At 42.2% G+C, this 17,694-nt stretch overlaps 1 protein-coding gene across 1 annotated transcript in view; it reads left to right on the top strand.

Annotated features, from left to right (window-relative positions):
* DPYS (dihydropyrimidinase) overlaps positions 1 to 16,686 on the top strand; it is an 80,159-nt gene extending 63,473 nt beyond the window's left edge. The window contains exons 9-11 of the mRNA XM_046642521.1: positions 5,489 to 5,696; positions 14,534 to 14,664; positions 16,277 to 16,686. Coding sequence (XP_046498477.1) covers positions 5,489 to 5,696; positions 14,534 to 14,650 — 325 coding nt within the window. The 3' untranslated portion in view covers positions 14,651 to 14,664; positions 16,277 to 16,686. The remainder of the gene's footprint in view (positions 1 to 5,488; positions 5,697 to 14,533; positions 14,665 to 16,276) is intronic.
* The last annotated feature ends 1,008 nt before the right edge of the window (positions 16,687 to 17,694 follow it).

The following is a 17,694-nucleotide window of genomic DNA, read 5'->3' on the forward strand; positions in this document are numbered from 1 at the left end:
CCCCTCTGAGCAACTTATGAAAACCTGGGAGATGTTGCATTATTTTTCCATAAAGTTCTGAGAAGGATGGGTCTGCTCCTGTGTGCTGAATGACAAAGGCCCTAGTCAAGAGACGGTGCTTAACCCTCACCTCTGTCCAGGGCCCATCCTAGGGACTAGGCCTGCAGGGCACTTGGGCTCAGGCTTCATGCTCAAGAAAGGCCTCAAGTTTATACTTTTGAGATTATCACAAAAGGAGATTTTTCAGAAAGTCTCAGAGATATACTGCGAGTATTGAAAGAAAAAGATATATTAGGCAGGATTCTTAACTGCAACCAACAGAAATCTACTCTATGTAATCAAACAAATGGGGAATGTATTCAAGGCACTGGTGGCTCAGAGAATCTCCAGGAGGGCCAGAGGACTAGGCTGAGAGGCCTGTAGCCAGGACCAAGGCCCAGGCCTCCCACGGGGCAGCAGAGAGCTCTACGGCTGGCCCAGCATAGATCGCTTCACTGCAGCGGGCTTGGATCACACTGCTAAACTTCTGTCATGCAGGCCCTAAAAGCAGGATTATCCATCTCCACCCTCACCAACATGGATTCCTGTGGCATCTGCTTCCTGAGTCACCAGCTTGCCTTGCAAAAGTCTGGCACTGGGGCACCGTTTTGGAGGAGCTCAGGTCACGTGCCTAGGCACCAGCTGCAAAGGAGGCTGGGAGGGCACGTTCCTGGCTTCTGCCTTGGAACAGAAGGCTCTGCCTTGGAGGAAGCGTGTTCAAAGGAACAACAGGTGTCTTACAAAGACATTTGCATGACTGTGAACGTGTGTTCATTCCATTAATCGACCGCCACCTCCCATACTGCACTAGTAACGAATAGATTTTAAATACATGTTATAAATCTTGTCATGATATTTCATTCTATTTTTGTTTAAAACCATTAATTAAATATTGAAATGTACCACAATGTTTATAACCTTCTTCTGGCGGGGTTACCAATACACCAGTATTCTCAAGAAGTGCAAGTGATCCGCCCTCTCAGAGGTTCATTCAATATCAGACAGATTGTGTGAATCCTGGGCAAGCTCTTACACAGCTCCATTTCAGCATTATCGTCTGGGACATGGGGTAACAATACTTAGCTTCATACTTATTAGTGTTGATAATAGTGGTATTGCTAAGTGTTGCTAGGTATTGATGAGCCGGTGTTTCGTATAACTTGATAAGCTGCAACTGAGAATGATAACTATAACAATTTTATTTTGTCTATTTATTTATTACTAATGAGCTTGGACAGCTCGCCAGAAATGTTAAGTACACACAGAACTTTGGGATTGGATGTTTACATCCCATTTAATTCAGTATTCTGTTTCCAAAACACAGTCAAGTCCCAGAGGACAGTGGAGGCAGGAAATAAAACTGACAGGAAGAAAATTGTGCAATTCTTTTTTTTTCGTTTCATAAATATTTATTAAGCACCTACTGTGTGTGGGGATGGTCTCTGTCTCAAAGTCTACACCAAGTGGGAAAAGAGGGACTTATCAAGAGATCATTACAGTCTATTCAGATAATGCTAAACCACAGAGGAAAGACGCTCAGTTTTGCCCTGGGTTGTCAGGGTCGGCTTCTGGGGACCAGGATTCTTTTTTTTTCTTTTTTTTCCCCAGCCTTATTGAGATATAATTGACATGGGAATAGGATTCTTGAGAGGAGTCTTAGAGAAGGGAGAGGGGCAGACATGAGCAATGAGAAGGGTGTTCGGGGTAAAGAGAACTGAGTGTGCAAAGACTCAGAAGTGTGAAAGCTCCTAAAGAATTGGAGAATTACAGCTCTGGCTGGAAGGAAGAAATTGCGTGAGGAATGACACCCTGTCAGACACCTTCAAATGTGAAAGTGGAAGCACATTCTTTTTGCTGCTGGTGATAATGCCTAGAATTTACATTTCGTGTTAATTTGACCTCATTTACATAATGCCTTATTATAAAGGCATTAAGGATCACTTAGATGTTGCCTAATTGCCTTCTCTCTTTTGCTAACCCCAAGGCTGAGAAAGCCAAGGTAATGACCTTTATTTGGCTGAGGCAGAGAAATCTGATTTGATATTTTGCTGTCATAGACCTTTTGTTTTCATATTTGTTTTTTTGCATATTTGTGTTTTCCTGGCCCACAAAAACGTCGCTTTGTATGTTTCCTTTTGTATTTGGCCACATGCATATGTATTTTCCTTGTAGATATAGTGCATATACTCTCTATAACTTTTTCCCATTTAACGTTATATAATTATCATTTTCTTTGCTTCCCCAGAATATTCTTAATTCTAGTCTTTCATAGATGCCCAATATTTCACTGAATAGTCATTGGAAAATTGTTATACTTCAGTTTTTCAAGAGTTTAGGCAATATCATAATCACAATCTTTGCATACAGAGCTTCTTTCTTCTGTTAGATTATTTTCCTAAGAGTGTCAGTAACTCTTAACATCCCGTTAGAAAAAATAGAGTTTTACGATTTAAGGTTTTCCTCTTTTGCCTCCCAATCTTGTACTTCCATAACCATTTCAGCATGAATGTTTCTGCATTTTACTTTCTCCATAGAGCAGCCTTACTAATATGTCAGTCCAGACAAGTTTATGTAACATTCTACAGTACAAGCCCAAGAGCTTCCGCCATCAGTGTAAGTGTGATGTGTAGGAAAGCAATAGCCCAGACCATGGAAACATCGCAGAGAGATTGTGATGGTCTAAGTCACTTTAACCTGAAGGTCTGAAGCTCCTCTGTATTGTTTCCAAGATTTATTGTCTTCGAGCTTGTATCTTTCATCAACTCGTAACTCACCATAACTCATTCTATACTTAGTGACCCTTTAAGTATTTTATTGATTTTCCTATTTCAGTGACATTACTTGCTATTTGATCAATATCTTTCTCTCTTCCTTTTGAAATTATTGTTATTGTATTTGAACTAGCTCCTGATCTTTTAAACTTTTCTTTGTATCAGTAAGTTGGTTCTTAAGGCCACTGAAAGCTCTTTTGTTGCAGCATACACCAGCAATGTGACCCAGCGGTTCCACTCCTAGGTATTTACGCTACAGAAGCCTTCACACAAAACATGTACGTGAATGTTTATGATGGCTCTATCCATAATCATCAAAGCCTAGAAAAAACCCAAATGTCATTCAGGAGGTGAAGAGGGGAATGGATAGACTCTTTGTGGCGCATCCATACAACAGAATACAACTCAGCAATTAAAAAGGAACAAACTATTGCTACACGAAACAACTTGAATAAATCTCAAAATAGTTATGCCGAACGAAAGAAGTCAGTCTCAAAAGGTTACATGCTCTCTGATTCCATTTGTACAACATTCTTGACAAGACAAAGCTGTAGAGATAGAGAACAGACCAATGGTTTCCAGGAGTTATGGGTGGGGGCAGTGTGACTACAAAGGGATAGTATGAGTTTTGTGGGGTGATGGAACTGTTTTGTGTCCTGATTGTTGTGATGACAACAAATCTATACGTGTCAAAAGCCACATGACTATACACTAAAAAGGTCACTTTTATGGTATGTTAATTTAAAAAAATATAAAAAGATCTCAGTTTCATTAAACTAGTCATATGTCCTTTGACAAGCTTACCTAACCTCGCTAAATCTCAATTTATTTACCTGTAAAGTATAGAAAATACTCTCTACCTTGAGGAGGTGTTATTTGATGAAATTGATTTATAAAGTATTACCTGACATGCAAGAGGCTACCCTTTTTCTTTTCTGTACTGATGTTCCTCTTGGGGAGTGCATTATTTTTTATTATTATTATCATCTGTGCCTTTGTACAGTTATTTGACTCTTGGGGGACAGACTGGAGCCAGAGAGAGTTTCAAACAGGAAAGTGACATGATCTGATTTTTACTTTTAAAAGATCATTTGAGCAGCTTTGCAGAGAGTAGTGAGGAGTATAGGAGGGTAAGAGTGGGAACAAAGAGGCCAGTAAGAGGCATTCTGGTCATCCAGATGAGAGATGATGGAGGTGTGGAGCAATGGGGAGGGAGAGAAGTGGCAGGTTTGGGATTTCCTTTTTGGAGGTAGAACCAACAGGCTTGATGATGGTTTGAGGGGTGAGGAAGGGTGGATGGTGGGGTCATTTATTGAGCTGAGAAACTCAAGGGAAGAGCAAACTTGAGTGGATGGGTTGTGGTAGGCACTGAAAGCCAAGAATTCTACTTAGGAACGTTAGGAGGTTGGGTAGGTAGTTGGGCGTAGGATCCTGGAGCCCAGGAGCAGGCCACCATTTCTAGGACTGTAGCACACAAAAGCTGGGAGTCTCTTAGCAGTGCCGTTCTGGATTAGGGCTCGTAGAGCTTTTGTCTACTCTTCTCTGACACAGCCTTGGGGTTTTTAGCAAAGTACTTCCCTTCAGTCCATTCCTGAGAGGGTTTGTAGAAACTTCTACCAGAACTCAGATTATTCCCATATTTTTCACTGCCGCCAGATTCCCCCACCTTTACCATTTAATAACATTTAGGGAAAGGAGACATCCAACATTTCCAAATATCCAGCCTGGAATTCATCAATCATATTGCATAAGATTGAAAGTATTAATAAACTACTGAGAGTGAGGGTGAATATGCAAATGCATGACATAGAATATGCTAAGAGATTAAGTTCTAGCTTATTTTGTTATTTGTATTATCTTTGAATTTCTGGTTTTGCTGCAGACAAGGGAAAAAAAATTCAAGATATAATTTTCCTTGATAATTGATCAAATTCAACTTGATAACCATCAATTAGCCATCCCCTCTGGGAAGGGAGGGACGGGAATGGCACTGGGGAGAGGTATTGAGGAAGCCTCTCTGGCAGCTGCGAAGAGTTAAAATTCTGTAGGGCTTGGGCTGGCCGGGTGGCGCAGTGGTTAAGTTCGCAAGTTCCGCTTCTCGGCAGCCTGGGGTTCGTTTGTGGGGATCCCAGGTGTGGACATGGCACTGCTTGGCACACCATGCTGTGGCAGGCGTCCTACGTATAAAGTAGAGGAAGATGGGCACGGATGTTAGCTCAGGGCCAGTCTTCCTCAGCAAAAAGAGGAGGATTGGCAGTAGTTAGCTCAGGGCTAATCTTCCTCAAAAAAAAAAAAAAATTCTGTAGGGCTGAGTATTGGATCAGCGTGTTCATCAGACTCATATGTGTTGAAAGCGTTTTATAGTTAATATCTTGTTCTTTAAACAGATAAATAAAAAATAATTTAAAAATCTAAGCGTGAGAGACAATGGCCTCCTTCCACCCACTCCATCCTCATTAATCATGGGAAAGAGTGATCTATTGAGTTCTTCTCTCAGAAAATGTAATTACTTTGTAATGAAATGTTAATGCTATGTTCTATTCTTAAAGTCACTTGTTCCAGTGATGAAGCTATGGCTTAACAGAGTTGCTAAATTTTCTTCTAAGCCATTCTTTGAATATTTTATATTTGTCAGATGAGCTGGCGATGATCTGGAACCTCTTTGTTTTTACAAACAGGACTATTTCGGCAAAAACTCACCATCAGGCTGTTAACTTCAACATCTTTGAGGGCATGGTTTGCCATGGAGTGCCCCTCGTGACTATTTCCCGAGGCAAAGTGGTATATGAAGCTGGAGTTTTCAACGTCGCGGCGGGAGATGGGAGATTTATTCCGCGCAAACCATTTGCTGAATATGTTTACAAACGGATCCAGCAGAGGGACCAGGTGAGTTGTAGCGAACTGGGCTGTTACCACAGGCTCAACTGCCACTCGCTCCTGTACGTGGTTGGTGTTCTTGTCACATACCCTCGGTTTAACACGTTCCTGGGATGTCAGACTTGATAGGAGAGGTTCCAGCAAATACCAGTTTTCAAAGAAAGAATCATTATTGGATGGGTGCATTTTCCCTGGAAAATTGGTGTCTATTCAGGGTTTCCTGAAGAACCAAGTCAGGTTTTCCCAGTCAAGTTCAGGGGCTCTGGGGCCTTTGGCAACTGGGTTAGTCAGGGTCCTCTGAGAAGCAGTCACCCAGATGGACAAAAGTGCGACCTTTGTATTAGGGGAAACACTTGGGAGAGAAAATAGGAGGGAGCCGGGAAAGGCTGGGAGAGCCGTCGGAGTGCCATTCAGGTCTGACCCCCCATGAAAGGAGAGAGGGAGAGAAAACGGGTGGAAGCATCCTAAATTGCCTAGTGTCTAAGATAGGTTGAGCAAGGCCTTGGGCAGCCCTGGAGCCTAGTCTCCTGTCAACCAGCGACATGGCGTGCTGTCATTGGCTGGGAGCAGCAGCGGAAGGCGTGGCCTTCGTGCAAACAAATGGATGAAGTTCAAGCTCAGCAACCCTCCATCATGCTCCCTGTGGTTGAACGTCTGAAGGCGCATTCTAACGACGGGCAGAGGAATGCTGGAGTTTTGGGGTCATGTAGATCTAAATATGAATTCTGCCTTGCCTCCCATTTCCTAGCTGTGTGGCCAAGAGCAAGTTTCTCTCTCATCCTTGGCCTGGGTTGCCTCATCTAGGAAATGACGGCAACGTTTCTCCTTAACAAATTTTAAGACTGAAATGAGATTTTAAAATGTAAGGTACATAGTAGGAGGTCAATAAATGTCAGTTCTCTTTGCTTTTCTCTTTTGATGACCAAATCTATAATAGAGTTCCTCCAAGTCTTTGCCATAACTCTGTTATTATAAAAGAGATATTTGTTTTTAATATATTTTGGGCTTTCACATGTTGGTTCAGTTCACATAGTGTCTTAAAAATTCGCTTCACTAAATATGCTAACATTTTGGAAAATTTGAGACTAAAACCATCTAAATTGCTGGATTTGGGGGTAAGGTGAGGCACCCTGTGCTCTCAATACTGCATGGGGAGAGGAGGCCCAAGCTGGATGGGAGCCCTGCAGAGACTGCCTTTCTGATTTTCAGCCCAGCAGGCTTCACTCGTAAATGCTCCTCGCCTGGCCGTGTAGACGTTAGAGTTGGCAACCCTTGGATTAGTTCTAAAGCTTCTTCATCTTCTTTCCATTCTAAAATATACTTCTGTCTTTCCAAAGTTCTCTGGCTATTTTTCGATTCATTTCCTTTGGGTCTTGTAGTCTGTTTGATTTCTCCTCTAACGTCTTGTGAAAAATTTTTACTGTGGAGTCCGAGTCCATTACACAAGATTCATCCATTTTTTTTTAACACTTCCTAAAGCTTTGATTAAGTAAACAAGCGCTCTAGAATGCTTTAAATTCTCAGGATGCTATAATTCTTTATATACTGTATTTCAGTCAGACTGTTTAAGGCTACAGTTTATTTTGCTGAGGGTAATTTGTATGTGTTGACACCGACAGCTGACAAGTAGGTAGTGACTGTGAGAATCCTAGGTGTTTCGAAACATTTGTGCGATAGATAATAACAATACTAACGTTGACTGACTGCTTACTGAATGCAAGGCCTGCTGCTAAGGGTTCTGACACTGTGACAAGCCTATGAGGGAGGGAAGTATTATTTTCTTCATTTTAAAGATTAGAAAACTGAAGCTTCAAAAAATTAAGAAACCTATCCAAGTCACACAGCTAGTATATGGCAGGACCAAAGCATAAACTCTGATTATCTGACTCCAAAAACTATATACTTAAAGCAATAAATGCTACTGTATGCCATAAAGATTGAGTTAAATGAGTTAATGGGTGATAAATTACTCAACACTAGGTTTGGAAATAATAGTCTCTCAAAAAAAATTAATCTGAATTGGAGGCATTTGTGGTAGCTGGTTCACTCAGGGGATGTCCAAGGGATGAACAGAAAGGGGTAGACGTGGGAAATCATGAGAAGGTAGAATCAACAGAACTGGGTGATAGATTATTTGATACTTGAAGTGGATCCAAGGCAGGGCGGCTCCTGGCAGTCAGTTCCAAGTGCTCACCAGTAGGGACGCTAGACTAACAGGAAACACCTGATAGACTGTATTTAAATGAGTGACTTTGCCTCAGTCTCCTTCTTGTGGGAAAAATGTTTGAGGCAGCAGAGATCACCAAATGACTGGCTTCATCAGGTCTCCTTTTTCAAACTGTTTATGTTTTGTTGGCAAAATTAATGTCAACGTCTGTTTTTAAGAGTTCACGATCAATTTAGTGAGTTATTTTAATTTCTTAGTATTTTCTTCTGATATCATCACCCTTTTAGGCATTCTAGTGCATTATTGTTTTTGCAATAACTAAGTAATAGTTGTTAACATTATTATCACATGTTGTTCTGAGCGCTTACTATCTGTCTGGCACTGTACTAGGTGGTTTATATTCATTATTTTACTTAATCTACACAACAAGCCATGTGGGAGATATTATCACCCCCATTTTACAGCATGGAAAGCTGAGGCTCAGCAAGATCAAATAACTTTCCGTGGGCTAAGCAATAAGCAAATGTAAGAGCCAGAATTTGTGATAAGGCCTTTCTGATTCCCACTGTATTATGGGACCTCTGTAGAGCAAGAAAAGAAAAGAAAATGATTGTGAAACTCAAAGCATGCAGAATTGTTGATGTGGAAAAAGTATCAAATAAAATGGGTAAAATGAGGTTTGGGGATTGTCTGGAGACACTTCAAATATTTTTCTCTCCATTAAGCAAAGATAATTTTATAGAAAAAAAGATCACACTAAGGTTAAGAAAAAGAGTTGTTAGGAATTCTAGATTTTAATTTCACATGAGGTTTTTAGAGCTCTTGCTTTGGTTGTTATTTAAAATACTGAGATTTCTTTGTGGTAAGAGTTGGAAGGCAAGCAGAAGTGGCCCTTACCATTTCTTGTTATCCTTCCCAAGAGAATTAACCACTTACCATCCTGGACTCTGAGAGCTCTGATTGTGGAGACACATCAGCGTTGTCAGCTCCAGAACTCAGCTGGTCTCCCGGCTAGAGTGTTATTTCCTTGAGGACAGTATCTCATATTTATATGCCCAGTGCTTGGAACATAGTAGATATTTGATAAGTAAACAAACTGCAAATAGAAGGAGTGAATACTATAGTTTCCTAGGACATAGAAAGAAATTTCAGTCAATTTACTCAGAAGATTACCCCCTACTCATATAGTGGGGTCATCTGTGAGCTTGATTCTTGTCCATGATCTTGTTATTTAATAAAACTTATCAGCATCATGCCATGCAGCTGTGAGGAATTTTGGAGGAAAGAAATGACATTTTTATCCAATTTGACAGCTTTGGGGAATTGTTACTGTATTTATTTTAATATTTAAGCAGCTAATCCTCAAGGGAAAGAAATTTAAGAAGATGAAACGTCAAACTTTATTTGCTAAATATAACATAATAAAATACATATTTCAATTCTATATAAAAGTCTCTTAAGGAAAAGTTTTGGGAAGGAGAAGAGAAGGAGTTTTGGGAAGTTGTGGAACAGAAGGAGAAATAAAGAGGGAAGGAAAAAAAGTAAGAGCAACTTAAATGTTCAAGAGCATCATGAGAGAACAAAATCAACTATGTACTCTTAATTCTTCACCGATAAATATAGCTCTTTAAACTCAAATGAATTACTTTTTCTAGAATTTTTATGTGTTTAGAGTGTTATAATTTTCACCAAAATTTGGAAGAACAGATATTCTTTCAGTCATCTCTTTTTCTCTTTTTTTCAGTCATAAGCAACCCAATCTATTCTGGAAAATACGGGTCACATTGCATTTTCTAGAGAAACAGGAATAGCTTCATGGAGTAATGCATGGTTTCAGAATACTGCTGCCAAAGCTTTTAGACTGGGTTGTATCTTTGCAACTAGAAGCATAATTTCCCTTTTGGATAAGATGAAACTGAGTAGATGGCTGATCTAGTCCTTGAAATGGGTGTTCTCCATTTCTGAAATTACACTTTGTCAACGTCTTTCTCAATGTGGTAGCTCAGAGAAAATAGTTTAAGACATGGCATCAACTGCTATAATTTTCTCAGATTGATTTCTAATAATTACAAAAAGTGGTACATATGTTGGAGCCAGCTCATTTTGGCTCCTGAGAGACACTTGTGTGTATCTCTTCCCAGCTCCTCATTCAGTGATGTCGCTTTAGTAGCTTGAAATCAGCCATGGTGGGAGTATTTACAGCATGGAAATAAACAAGTGCTAAAAATTAAGGCTTTAGAGGTGGTGAGAAAAAGGGAAGGTAGAGCTTGGTTGTCAATATTTACACAACATAACACTGCATATAGGGACTTTCTAAATACTCTTTTCCTGTTTTAGCTAAACATTCAACATTCATTCAGTAAATATTTATTGATGACCAATTATATGCCAGACATAGTTTAATCCTTACAACAACCCCCTAGGTAAGTAGTGGTATCCTTATCTTACAGATTAAGAAATTGAGGGTTAGAGAAGCCACATAGTTACTAAGTGGCAGCATCAAAACTCAAACCCAGATTTTTCTACCTCCAAAGCCAGTGCCTTTAACCTCTACCGCTGCAGTATACTAGTCATAAAGTTTAATCCCTACTCAAGCACATAGCCACCTGCCCCCATCCTGAGGATATCACCCCTCGAGGGTCCCCTCCTGTGCACAGGGCTCAGTTACCCTCAGACTGGCAGGCTTCCCAGAGGAGCCAGACCTGAAATGAGAGGGCCCAGCTTTGTCCATTGTCTGAGAAATAGCTCACAGGGTATTTCGAGGATCAAATGGAAATATTTGGCAGATCGTAAAACATTATCAAAATGCAAGTTTTCCCTGTTATAGAGCCCCTCTATTAAACCTAGTGGTTACTCATGTTCTAGTGACACACAGTTTCCAGGAGAGCTTAGCTCAACGTGCACCGAGTGCTCAGTATACATTCAAGTTCACCAGCCAGGTGTGGCTGTCATTCTAGGGAGTCGCTGCTCAGGACTGTTTGGTGTTGGGCCAATGTCTGCTCTTTGGCATTTGGAAGTTCTGTTGTCTTTATTGCTATTTTTGTATTTTAGCCCTCATGAGCTGTGTGGTATCAGTAACTCCTTTGGGATCCAGTATTCTCTATTGGTTTTGCTAGTCTCAGAATGTCTAGCATCCCAGCGCTCAACTCTCTGCAGACATAACAGTTAAATTTTGCATCAATTTAAAGCTTCCCCTTTCCTCTGATCAGCTAACCAAAAACCATTCCTGCAATTATGCATGTTTAATGATGATTGTAATTAATATTTATTCATAGCACTGCATATTGTGATATAACTCTCATTTTTGTCTTTCTGCTAACTCATCGCAATGACAATTGTCATTAAGCACTGTGAACTCACATTGAACTTTCATCTACGAAAGTAAACCACCCGTGCCCTGTGGGCCCGGTGCTGTCTCTGTTTTCTACATTTCTTAGCATAGCCTCTCGTACACTTTACCCTCCAGCCATTCTGTTGGTGGTAATGCCATCAAGATGGAAAGAAAACTGCTGTTGGGGGTGGGCGTGGTCCTCTAATTCTGACGAGCCTTGCCTGGGTGTTGCAGCCACTGTTGCCTCAACCCAGATCAGCCTTCTGAAGGTGTGTTCTCGGGACACTAGAAGATATGAAAAGGTTAAAATTACTGGGAGGCTTGCAACTGGAGCTTAACTTGTCTTTGATTCTTGTCAACTTGTCTGTCAATGGGGAAGACTGTGAAGTGTGGGACAGCAAAGCCTCCTCAGAGAGGGTTGGTTTGTTTCTGAGGTGGAGGCGTGGGCAGGAGTGATTACTATCCCATGGCCATTCTGGCGGAAACCTGTCGCTGCCCAGGCGGGGCCCAGAGGAGCTAAAGAAGGAGACCGTGTGCAGATGAGAACTGGCTGGTCAGGTCAGTGCTATGTGGAGGTCAGTGTGACCAGAGTGACCAACCAGGCTAAGAGGTGCCTTGTGGAGTTGCTAGTGCGGTGACCGGGCAGCCAGAAAGGAGTTCTTAGACCTCCAGGTGAGCTAGACCTGCTCACGGAAGGCCGCCGGCCAGAGAGAAAGTGCAGTCTGGAGAACAGATAAATGGTGAAGCACAACTAAGGAGTGTGAGGGAAACTGAGGCAGCCCAGGCCAGAACAACCCACACAAAGAGGAAAGAAAGCTCAGCTGTGGATCTCCTCCCTTCACACCCTTCCACTCTTGGTAGGAATTGGTCAGCTCCTTATTGAGTTCTCGTTATGGAGAAACAGCAGTGAACTGGCCCCAAGTCTGCTGGAGGAGAGACAAGAAAACAGATAATTCCAGAAAATTGTGGTAAGCAAGATGTGGATGTGGCAGGTAGGGCTATAGATTCCTGGACTCAGGATTGCCTGGGCTGAGTTATAAAGGATAAATCAGAGATATTTAGGCCAAAAGGAGGGTAGGTGTGCCAGCATGCAAAGGCATGGCCCTAGCAGAAAGATCTAGGGAGGACGCTGACTCGCCTGGTTTGAGTCATGTACTGCAGTCCCTGAGCCTGAACCTGGGCTCAAGGAGGGATCTGTCCAGGGACCAACCAGCTTGGGGAGCAAGCCCAGCCCTGAGGATGGGGCCCCGGCTTGATGGCCCTGCCTAAATCATTGTTGTTGGCCATCAGTTCCCAGGAAGGACTCTAGGAGAGACAGCAAAGTAACAGCTGAAAACTACAAGCACTAAAGTTTCAAAGGAACTGTTGGAGGCAGAGGGAGACGGAGTGGGAGCTGATGAGGGACACACGGCACAAGGCAGGTGACACAAAGATCTGCCCACTTACATCCCTTTCCCCAGGGGCTCTTGGCGGTGGAAAAGGCTGATGACTGAACTGAAATATGCCATGGGTTTTCCTGAATGTAAATGCCAAAAGGAAAAGAGAAGAAGGCAAGACCCTTTAGATTGCAGGCAAGAGAGGGGTTGAAGGAAGGTGGAAATAAATCCTGGTTTGCTTGCCTGCCCAGTCCTGGATTATACCTGTTAATGATGTTTAGTACCCTTTACACTCTCAGAAGCCTTCCAGTTTGGATGATAAATTATGTGGTCACCCTAGGTTTAAGCAATATATCATACAGCCTGAGGCTTGGAAAGTAAACCAGGAGAGGGAAAAACACAGAGACCAAAGACCTGAAAGGGAGGATGTGGTCAGAGAGCGGGGCTTTTAATGAGTTTAAAGTTTCAGATGTGGGTAGGCTCCCGGTGACCACAATGTCCGGGGCTAGGTGGCAGAAATGGGAGGCTAGTACTTTATTTCCCGGTATCGATGTTCCTCAAGATGATCACAGGATCCAGGGTGAAGAAAAGGACTGAGTTGGTAGTGAGCCAAAATGGAAGTCCAGCAAAGCATCTAAGCAGACACAGAAGGTGGACAGAGGCTGGACTGGCGAGCAGAGGGCAAGATCCTCCCACTGACTGAGTGCTCAGCATGTGCCCGACACCGTGCTTCAAGTCCCACAGCTGTAGGGACGCTCTCTGCTTTGTGGGTTGCTTTGTCTTCTCTGCTTGACAAAACATCTGGGGCTGCGTGTGCTCAATAAATGTCTCTCGAGTGAAGGAAGGAAATGCTTTGTATCTGGGCGATCTCATGCATCTGGGAGAGGGGTTTTATTCCCTCCATTTCATAGATGAGTGAGTAGGCTCAGAGGGATTTATTAACTTGCCAGTTCCCTACAACTAGTAAATGGCAGAGCAAGAATTCACTCTTAGATCTGTCTTACTCCAAAGCCCACATTGTTGATCACTGCACTATATTAGTTTTGGTGGTCCAGGTAAGATAAATGTTATTATTTGTCCGTGTGTGTGTTTATAGACATGCACACATATATGTATTTGTTGAGTTTATTATATGCTAGGCATTATTCTAAATGCTTTACTTTATTTAATCCTCTCAACATTTAATCCTCCCAACCACCTATAAAGTAGGTGCTGTCATTGTCCCCTGCTGACAGCTGAGGGAACTAAAGCACACTGTTCAGTAACGTGCCCGGGCAACGTGATCACTGTGGTTTGCTGCGTCTTGACTTGTCAGTGAATTTGTGTCCACGTTTACAAGCAGTATAATTTAGTTACTGCTTGTGAATCCCTTCGTTTATAAAGTCCAGATTTCAAATCTCTGCTCAAGCACTGAATTAACTCGAGCTGAATCCAGCTGAGGGTTCTGCTGCACAGTCGGCTGCCCAAGAGGTGTAGTTCAAGACGTGAGATTCTGCGGAGGCCTGTTACGCACTTACGCACCGAAATGAGGGAAAGCACACACAAGTTGCTCGAATCTGAACCCAAATGCTGAGAGTCTTAGGAGAGGTACAGCAAAGCAGTCTAGGGATCCAGACTTCTAGGATTAAATTAGAAGAAAAAGTAGAACGTTTGAAAGGACTGTAAGATGGTAATAGAACTCAGAATGGTGGGAGGATATGGCAGAGGCCCCAGGGTAAGTTGCAGTGGAAGAAAGATCATTGGAAAGTGTTCACGGGGCCTCTGCCTGGTGCGGATTAACACCAGCAAAGAGAAGGGCAACGCAGGTACCCAAGGTTCCCAGGAATTTCTGTGAAAGGGCAAGGGGGTGGGAGGCACATGATAAATCCACAAGATTCTTTTTTGCTCTCACAATTCATTAAGGGAGCTTCACTTAGCTTTGAATGTAAGAAGTCGATAAACCACAAAAGAGAAATGCGATGTTCTTTTTCAGACTTGCACACCTACCCCCGTGGAGCGTGAACCCTATAAGGGAGAAGTTGTCACACTGAAAGCCAGAGGGACAGAAGAAGACTCCACGGCGGGGACCGGGAAGCAGGCCCACCCCTGAGCTGGGGGCTGTTGGTAAGGGACGGTGGGCAAAGAAAGGATTCGTGCATGACCACATACGAAATTAGCCTCTCTCTTCAGAAGCATTTGAAGAGTCCAAGGTCAAGGTCAAAGGCTTCAAAGTGACATAAGACTCAAGGACAGTTTATCCAAGGGAACACTGATAAAAGACCTCCTGACGCAGGACACTTAGCTGAGCCTCCAGATTGAGGACGGCTTCAGGCTGGCTGGAGATTTATTCTCTGAGATGTCAGGAAACAGTCAGCAGAGCCTTGAAGAATCAAATCTGAGCAAGAGACAAGTAGGCTGGGAACATACAGAGGGGCCTGTGATGGAGGAAAGTTGGCTCTACTTAAAACAGAGAGTATGATCTCATGGTCAAAGTTTATAAACTGATTAAGTCTTCATCTGGGAAAACAAATCTCTGTATTGTAAATGCAACTATCTTCTAGAACTTAGAATGAATAAAAAATGAACCAAATCTTGCTTTGGGGGGTATAATGTTTCAAGAAAATTATTTGATAGTATTTGATGTACTTTCTTTCACACTTAATTTTTGGAATAGTATTATAGATATGATGATTTTTTTCCCCTGAGGAAGATTAGCCCTGAGCTAACATCTGTTGCCAATCTTCCTCTTTTTTTAAGGAAGATTAGCTCTGAGCTAACATCTGTGCCAGTCCTCCTCTGCTTTATATATGAGCCACTGCCTCAGTTTGGCTGATGAGTGGTATAGGTTCGTGCCTGGGATCCGAATGCGTGACCTGGGCAGCCAAAGTGGAATGTGCCAAACTTAACCACTACTGCACAGGGCTGGCTCCAAGACATGATCATTTTTGAAAAAATATGTGAGTGCTTTATCAGTTTTCTCTTAGTCTTTTGACATTCAGATCTTTCTTTTTTGAAGCAGCTATTAACATCATCCTTGTCAGTTTTCTTTTTCTTTCAGTCGTTTTCTTGTCCAGATGCCTACGTGGCAGTGGCTTTGCTGTGACTTAAGCATCTTTCTAACATCATTTCCATGACTTCATTAAATCTACATGTTTTTCCAGTTTTGCAATTTCCTTTGACTCTAAATTTAAAAAAAAATTGTGGTATGTTTTTGGATGTTTCCACACGTAGCAATCTGCAAAAGATTCATACAAGAGGTTGACTTGGTGGATGGGGATAAGTGTTTGTGTTCCTTAGGGATGCTGTTTGTCAGAAGACTAGTTTTATACATACCCAGTAAGGCACTGCCCATTTTCACATTGTGATAACCTGTGCTTCCCTGCATAAACCCCGTGACTTGAAAAATGAGGCCCTATGTATTCCGTGCTCTGCTCTCTTTCATTATTGAATGTTCTAAGTCTTTATCAATGCTACAGAGCCAAAAGTTTCAGCTTTTTTGTTATTTCCTGACTATTGGAATTATTCTTCCAATCCAGGAAGGTCGTATTAAAAATTCAGAGGAAGATTAGCAAGAGGAAGAAATTCTATTGAATGCTATAACATGCTATTAACAGCATTGGTAGGAGTGGGATAAGTGTTTACTTTGATTATAGCATTTCTTGGAGGTTAGGCTTGAGTTCGGCATCTCTTTGTGAGGGAGAATGTTAACGCTGAGTTCCTTTTGTTGTGTTCAAAGGTAAAATCAGAGAAAAGGATGCTGCTGTTCCCATCCCAGCTGTATATCGTCAGCCCGTGGAGAAGCAGACCTTATTTCAACTCCCCAAGATCCTTTTGAAAGAATCATCGCTCTAGGCCTCTTTGATTTCCTTTCAGAAGCAATTGCTGTCTTTCTCACTGTGACTTTGTTGCTGTGTAAGATTGAAGATATAAATGAATATTATTGTGATGGAAAGGCTGTGTGAAAATTCATTGATGATACTTTAAAATGTCATCTTGGCATGTACTAGATTTCTTACTTCGAATTTTTAAAAATCACTTCCTTTTTTTTTAAGGGCTACATGTCTTTAAAAATAGCTAACTGATTTTACATTCTATTGTAATTCATAAACATTTAGATCATTGTAATTAATAAATATTTAGATCTTCATTTTATATCTTGTTATCTGAGTTATGTGTGTCTTCTCCCCCCGAGTAGGATTGGGACTCTAGGAGGTTGGTTTTTGATTCAAAAGCATAATTTCCTTTGTGACATCTGCTTCAGCAGCTCCTGGGAATCAGGTCCCTCAGCAAACCCCATGTAATCAAATTGGGTGCTCAACCTTAGAGTAACTCCAGGGCAAATTATCCAATCACGCTGATGAACGCAGGGTCTGAGGGAATGAAATGGAATCAGCATGGCTGAAAGATGCTGCTGTGGTACCTTCCCTCCCCTCCGCTTCCTGATCTGGACTGTGATTGAGATTATAGTTCTTCTCCTATGTAACCAGGTAAACAGGGATTTAAAGACATGGAGTGAGGGGCCAGCCTGGTGGCATAGCAGTTAAGTTTGTAGGCTCCACTTCGGTGGCCCAGGGTTCGCCAGTTTGGATGCTGGGCTCAGACCTCCATGTAGCTCATCAAGCCATGCTGTGGTGGCATCCCACACAGAAGAACTAGAAGGACTCACAACTAGGATATACAACTACATACTGGGGCTTTGGGGAGAGAAAAAAAGAGAGGAAGATTGGCAACAAATGTTAGCTCAGGGCCAATCTTCCTCACCAAAAAGCATACCTTTAAAAGAAAAATGTGGGGTCCAGCTCGGTGGTACAGCAGTTAAGTGCGCATGTTCTGCTTTGGTGGTCCAGGGTTCACTGGTTCAGATCCTGGGTGTGGACATGGCACCACCTGGCAAGCCATGCTGTGGAGGCATCCCACGTATAAAGAAGAGAAAGATGGGCACAGATGTTAGCTCAGGGCCGGTCTTCCTCAGCAAAAAGAGGAGGATTGGCAGAGATGTTAGCTCAGGGCTAATCTTCCTCAAAAAAAAAAAATAAATAAACTGTGGAGTAAAATCAGGGCAATTATGCTCTCATTGCAGGTGCACCTGCCCCTGACTTACTCAGATCAGGGGTGTTTCGCACCTTTGACAAAGGGTGGTAGGAATCCAGTTTA

Source organism: Equus quagga, chromosome 16, assembly GCF_021613505.1.
Source record: "Equus quagga isolate Etosha38 chromosome 16, UCLA_HA_Equagga_1.0, whole genome shotgun sequence".
Lineage (NCBI taxonomy): Eukaryota > Metazoa > Chordata > Mammalia > Perissodactyla > Equidae > Equus > Equus quagga.